Here is a 7,378-nt window from a genome sequence, read left to right as displayed (position 1 = left end):
CACAGGTAAGTATCACATTTGGTCAGATAAGGGTGACAGATAATAGGGTGACATATACAGGGTGACAGATACAGGGTGACGAATACAGGGTGACGGATACAGGGTGACAGATGCAGGGTGGCAGATACAGGGTGACGGATACAGGGTGACGGATACAGGGTGACGGATACAGGGTGACAGATACAGGGTGAAGGATACAGGGTGAAGGATACAGGGTGACGGATACAGGGAGACGGATACAGGGTGACAGATACAGGGTGATGGATACAGGGTGACGGATACAGGGTGACGAATACAGGGTGACAGATACAGGGTGACGAATACAGGGTGACGAATACAGGGTGACAGATACAGGGTGACAGATACAGGGTGACAGATACAGGGTGACGGATACAGGGTGACGGATAATAGGGTTGGTTCAAATAAGGAGTCAAAGTTTGAAAGGCAAAGCAACGATTTTATAATATTCCTAAAATAATAATCACATTTCCAGTGAAAAATAAAACCTGTTTACTGTATTCTGCCGGACAAAGGCTCTATTATCTGATTAATGTAGTATGTCGTTTTCCTGACACAAGAACAAGACAGTTGATCAGAATATATCATGGTGTGTCAGAAATTGCTGTCTAGACAGAAAAAGAACTGAAGTCAGATTTTGCAGTAACAAAATAAATGTAGTTACTGCGTTTTGCCTTTGGAGGGCAGTATTAAAAGTCTTATTGTACAACAGGGACAGTTGATTAGCAGTACCTTGCCAGTTAGCATTGATGCTAACAGCAAAACGAAACAACATTCCTTTGATGATTGTTATTATTTGCATGATTCTGTATGATTCTATATGATTCTATATGATTCTATATGAACAAGAGGTTATGACTGCATGTTTGATATGATTCTATATGAACAAGAGGTTATGACTGCATGTTTGTCCTCTTCTAAAATCCAGAGTAAAACTATGAACAGTAGTTATACTAAACTATACAATATACTATACAACCTCTATACAATACTAAACTATACTATACAATACTAAACTATACTATTTACTGTATATTGATAACGGATGTACAGTGCCTTCAGAAAGTATTCAGACCCCTGGACTTTTTCCACATTTTGTTAGGTTACAACCTTATTCTAAAATGGATTAAATATTTATTTTTCCCCCTCATCAATCTACACACAATACCCATCTACAACAATCTACACACAATACCCATCTACACCAATCTACACACAATACCCATCTACACCAATCTACACACAATACCCATCTACAATCCACAATACCAATCTACACCAATCTACACACATACCCATCTACACACAATACCCACATTTTTTTTAACATAAATATTCATACTCTTTACTCAGGACTTTGTTGAAGCACCTTTGGCAGCGATTACAGCCTTGAGGCTTCTTGGGTATGACGCTACAAGCTTGGCACACCTATATTTGGGGAATTTCTCCCATTCTTCTCTGCAGATCCTCTCAAGCTCTGTCAGGTTGGATGGGGAGTGTTGCTGAACAGCTATTTTCAGGTCTCTCCAGAGATTTCCGATTGGTTTCAAGTCCGGGCTCTGGCTGGGCCACTCGAGGACATTCAGAGACTTGTCCCAAAGCCACTCCTGCGTTGTCTTGGCTGTGTGCTTAGGGTTGTTGTCCTGTTGGAAGGTGAACCTTCACCCCAGTCTGAGGTCCTGAGTGCTCTGGAGCAGGTTTTCATCAAGGGTCTTTCTGTACTTTGCTCCTTTCATCTTTCCCTTGATCCTGACTAGTCTCCCAGTCCCTGACGCTGAAAAACATCCCCACAGCATGATGCCGCCACCACCATGCTTCACCGTAGGGATGGTGACAGGTTTCCTCCAGACGTAACGCTTGGAATTCAGGCCAAAGAGTTCAAACTTGGTTTCATGAGAACAGAGAATCTGGTTTCTCATGGTCTAAGAGTCTTTAGGTGCCTTTTGGCAAACTCCTCCAAGCAGGCTGTCATGTGCCTTTTACTGAGGAGTGGCTTCCTTCTAGCCACTCTACCATAAAGGCCCGATTAGTGGAATACTGCAGAGATGGTTGTCCTTCTGGAAGGTTCTCCCATCTCCACAGAGGAACTCTGGAGCTCTGTCAGAGTGACCATCGGGTTCTTGGTCACCTCCCTGACCAAGGCCCTTCTCCCCCGATTGCTCAGTTTGGCCGGGCAGCCAGCTCTAGGAAGAGTCTTGGTGGTTCCAAACTTCTTCCATTTAAGAATGATGAAGGACACTGTGTTCTTGGGAACCTTAAATTCTGCAGAAATGTTTTGGTACCCTTCCCCAGATCTGTGCCTTGACACAATCCTGTCTCGGAGCTCTACGGACAATTCCTTCAACCTCATGGCTTGGTTTTTGCTCTGACATGCACTGTCAACTGTGGGACCTTATATAGACATGCGTGTGCCTTTCCAAATCATGTCCAACCAATAGAATTTACCACAGGTGGACTCCAATCAAGTTGTAGAAACATCTCAAGGATGATCAATGGAAACAGGATGCACCTGAGCTCAATTTCGTGTCTCATAAGGTATTTAAAAAATATTTTTCATCCTGAATTCGCAAAAAAAAATCTAAAAACCTGTTTTCACTTTGTCATTATGGGATATTGTGTGTAGATTTCTGAGGATTTTAAAAATGTATTTAATACATTTTAGAATAAGGCTGTAACATAACAAAATGTGGGGGGAAAAAATCAAGGGGTCTGAATACTTTCTGAATGCACTGAAATCCTGCACAGTACAGTACAGCACCACCGCCTGAGTAGGTCAGCCATATTAAAAACATCATCATGAGGTGACGTCATAAAAAAGTAAAACAAGTGAAACAAGTGAAAGTCTCTCTTGTCCAAGACGCTTCTGTCGTTCCATGGTCTGGTTTTGGCACGCTGTATGACATAGATCCATCCCAGACCAAATTATCTCTGGGGGGGGGAGAGAATAACCCTGCAATGTTAGCCCAACATGTCTGTCTGCCTCCTTCGAATATGTAAAAAAAAAAATTGGGACATTTCTCCATTGTAGTTAGGTCACCTTGGAGTTGTGTAAGATATGTCTGTGTAGTACATCAGCCATACTGAAATCCCGTGTTTAACCCTGTATGTTTATCCATTGTACGTCAACCAGACTGACGTATTCATTCTAGGGGTGTCAGGTTACACGTCAACCAGACTGAAGTATTCATTCTAGGGGTGTCAGGTTACACGTCAACCAGACTGAAGTATTCATTCTAGGGGTGTCAGGTTACACGTCAACCAGACTGAAGTATTCATTCTAGGGGTGTCAGGTTACACGTCAACCAGACTGACTCATGAGTTCTATGGGTGTCAGGTTACACGTCAACCAGACTGAAGTATTCATTCTAGGGGTGTCAGGTTACACGTCAACCAGACTGACGTATTCATTCTAGGGGTGTCAGGTTACACGTCAACCAGACTGACTCATGAGTTCTATGGGTGTCAGGTTACACGTCAACCAGACTGACTCATGAGTTCTATGGGTGTCAGGTTACACGTCAACCAGACTGACGTATTCATTCTAGGGGTGTCAGGTTACACGTCAACCAGACTGACTCATGAGTTCTATGGGTGTCAGGTTACACGTCAACCAGACTGACTCATGAGTTCTATGGGTGTCAGGTTACACGTCAACCAGACTGACTCATGAGTTCTATGGGTGTCAGGTTACACGTCAACCAGACTGACTCATGAGTTCTATGGGTGTCAGGTTACACGTCAACCAGACTGACATATTCATTCTATGGGTGTCAGGTTACACGTCAACCAGACTGACACATGAGTTCTTTGTATGTCCAGTCGATATGTCTGTTGAGTCATACAGAGGTCCGTTGTTTCCTGATGACAAGCTGCACGGGGCCTTTGCTGACAGTCTTGATAATGTTCCAGGCGTCGTAATGCATGAGGCCCTGCAGCGAGCTCCCGTTCACCTCCAGTACCTCATCCCCCACGTCCACCACCCGCGACAGCTCCGCAGCACCACCTAGAGGATGGGAGGAGAACATGGTTAGTCAAAATAATAAGCCAATATAAGGGGTAATACTGTACATGCTTATGACAAGTCTTATAATGTATTATAACGTTATCATAATACTGGTTGGCTTTAAAGGGATACTTTAGGACTTTGGCTACTTCCCCAGAGTCAGATGAACTAATGGATACTTCCCCAGAGTCAGATGATCTAATGGATACTTCCCCAGAGTCAGATGAACTAACGGATAATTCCCCAGAGTCAGATGATCTAATGGATACTTCCCCAGAGTCAGATGAACTAATGGATACTTCCCCATAGTCAGATGAACTAATGGTTACTTCTCCAGAGTCAGATGAACTAATGGATACTTCCCCAGAGTCAGATGAACTAATGGATACTTCCCCAGAGTCAGATGATCTAATGGATACTTCCCCAGAGTCAGATGAACTAATGGATACTTCCCCAGAGTCAGATGAACTAATGGATACTTCCCCAGAGTCAGATGAACTAATGAACTAATGGATACTTCCACAGAGTCAGATGAATTAATGAAGTATCCATTAGTTCATCTGACTCTGGGGAAGTATCCATTAGTTCATCTGACTCTGACTATGGGGAAGTATCCATTAGTTCATTAGTTAATCTGACTCTGGGGAAGTATCCATTAGTTCATTAGATCATCTGACTATGGGGAAGTATCCATTAGTTCATTAGTTAATCTGACTATGGGGAAGTATCCATTAGTTCATCTGACTCTGAGGAAGTATCCATTAGTTCATCGGACTCTGGGGAAGTATCCATTAGTTCATCTGACTCTGGGGAAGTATCCATTAGTTCATCTGACTCTGGGGAAGTATCCATTAGATCATCTGACTATGGGGAAGTATCCATTAGATCATCTGACTCTGGGGAAGTATCCATTAGATCATCTGACTCTGGGGAAGTATCCATTAGTTCATCTGACCCTGGGGAAGTATCCATTAGTTCATTTGTTTATCTGACTCTGGGGAAGTATCCATTAGTTCATCTGACTCTGGGGAAGTATCCATTAGTTCATCTGACTCTGGGGAAGTATCCATTAGTTCATCTGACATTTGAAACCCTGTTGTAATAGATACTGCGTGTTACGGATACCATTATCCTGTGTGTGTGTGTGTATCCTGTGTGTGTTTCTTTTCTCTCCCTCTCCCCTCACAGGTGAAAATCATCACTCCCCAATCAGTCAACAATCAACCCATCAATCAGAAGACACACCTCCTCCTGTTTCCTACCCTATCACAGTTCCTTCCCCATGGTTTAAAAACCCCATCATTTGTTTGCTCAGGAGCTCAATCTCTTTGTAATGCCATGTTGGTAGATCTCTGTTCTTTATAGATTTCAGTAGCAATCTCTTTGTAAATGCCATGTATGTAGATCTCTGTTCTTTATAGATTTCAGTAGCAATCTCTTTGTAATGCCATGTTGGTAGATCTCTGTTCTTTATAGATTTCAGTAGCTCAATCTCTTTGTAAATGCCATGTATGTAGATCTCTGCTCTTGATAGATTTCAGTAGCTCAATCTCTTTGTAAATGCCATGTATGTAGATCTCTCTCTTTGCGTCTTAACCTCTTCTTTTGTTTGAGCACCTCCAAATCACTTTGTCATCTCCTGTGAGTATTGTTTTGGTTATGGTGTTTGTTTGTTGCTGGTGGGAAAAGGGGGAAACCAAGACAAGTCGCCCATGGGCATACACTACCCGTAGGTGAACTTTGTTAAATACACTAGTTAGAACTGGGCGGACCACCCACTGTATTTTTGGTTAGTTAGTTAGCTGTTGTTAAAGTAGGCTAGTCTAGCTTAGGGGTGTTTTGAATACTTATTGTTTCTTTCCTTGGGTCCAGCTCAGCCCCTTTTCCTGCTCCCCCCATTACCGTGTGTTTATAAATAAACCCTGAGTTTGACGGTATTATTTCGGTTGTCGTGGTTATTTCGTTCACACTTACTTTGTCACAATTATAATTTACATGAGTTATGTTACGGGTCTCACTACCATCCCCCCTAGACTGTCGGGCCAAAAGGGATTCGTAACACTGCGTGTGATTTTCCTTGACTTGCACTGCCTCTCCTCGTTGTGATGTCTGTGTTGGCAGACAAACTTACTGACCTAGCCTGTTCTGACAAGCACGCTGGTCACTGGCGACATCTGGTGAACATGTACTGACACTGACTCAGCCCACAAGCCCAGTCAGGAAGAAACATACTGCCTAGACCAGAGTTTCCTGACTCGGTCCTGAGGGTGTGTGTGTTTGTGTGTGTGTGTGCGCTGACCTTTGAAGACTCGTTTGACGTTGAGGGGGCGGTCTCCATGCGCCGAGGCTTTGCCCCCCTCCAGACTGAAGCCCAGACCAGCTGATGTCTTCAGGAGCTGTATCCTCAGAGCCCCGTCAGGACCCATTTCCACCACTACTGGAACACACACACACACACACACACACACACACACACCAGTCAACAATGGAATGAGTAGGTTGTGTCCAAACCGTTTGACTGGGTCTGTCTGTCTGTTTTTGTGCTTAACACCTTCTGTCTGTCTGTCTGTTTCTGTGCTTAACACCTGTCTGTCTGTTTCTGTGCTTAACACCTGTCTTGTCTGTCTGTCTGTCTGTTTCTGTGCTTAACACCTGTCTGTCTGTCTGTCTGTCTGTTTCTGTGCTTAACACCTTCTGTCTGTCTGTCTGTCTGTCCCTCCCAGTCATGTACAGTATCTTATATGTCTCCCTCCCTCCCTCCCATACCTGGTCTAGCTGTCTCAGGCCCGTTGTCTCTGCACCCTGGGGAGTAGCTTCGCCCTGTGCGGTGGTACAGGTCACTGTGTCTTGGGGACATGTGTCCTTCACTGTCCTTCCCCCTGCGAAGGACCACCAGGGCCTGAGAGGACAGTCTAGACTGGTGGAGACAGGACAGGGCTTCTCCGTGGGACGTCCCCTCCAAGCTGCTGCCGTTGATGGACAGGACGCTGTCCCCCTGCTGAATGGTACCTTCCAGGCCAGCTAGCCCTTTGGAGAAGACACGATGGACCTGGCCAGTGGGTGGAGTTAAAATTAAACATTTTGCAGGGCCTTAGTGAAAGTCTACACAGCTCTTATACAGTCTTCACAGTCTGTCAACGTAGGCACCTCTCTCTCTCAAAGGGAGAGACAGGTAGAGCTACAGCGTGGGCAGCTCTCTCTCTCTCTCTCTCTCTCTCTCTGGGAGAGCCAGGTAGAGCTACAGCATGGGCACCTCTCTCTCTCTTTTAGGGAGAGCCAGGTAGAGCTACATCATGGGCATCTCTCTCTCAGGGAGAGCCAGGTAGAGCTACTGCGTGGGCATCTCTCTCTCTCTCT

At 44.6% G+C, this 7,378-nt stretch overlaps 1 protein-coding gene across 1 annotated transcript in view; it reads right to left on the bottom strand.

Annotated features, from left to right (window-relative positions):
* Positions 1–3,789: 3,789 nt before the first annotated feature.
* Positions 3,790–7,378, bottom strand: part of LOC139410556 (PDZ domain-containing protein 2-like) — a 129,366-nt gene continuing 125,777 nt past the window's right edge. Inside the window, exons 24-26 of the mRNA XM_071155845.1 lie at positions 6,788–7,070; positions 6,321–6,455; positions 3,790–4,021 (exon numbers count right to left, since the gene is read on the bottom strand). Of these exons, the coding sequence (XP_071011946.1) occupies positions 3,855–4,021; positions 6,321–6,455; positions 6,788–7,070 (585 nt within the window). The 3' untranslated portion in view covers positions 3,790–3,854. The remainder of the gene's footprint in view (positions 4,022–6,320; positions 6,456–6,787; positions 7,071–7,378) is intronic.

This window comes from Oncorhynchus clarkii, chromosome 6 (genome assembly GCF_045791955.1).
Source record: "Oncorhynchus clarkii lewisi isolate Uvic-CL-2024 chromosome 6, UVic_Ocla_1.0, whole genome shotgun sequence".
Lineage (NCBI taxonomy): Eukaryota > Metazoa > Chordata > Actinopteri > Salmoniformes > Salmonidae > Oncorhynchus > Oncorhynchus clarkii.
This window is presented reverse-complemented; position numbering and strand designations above follow the sequence as displayed.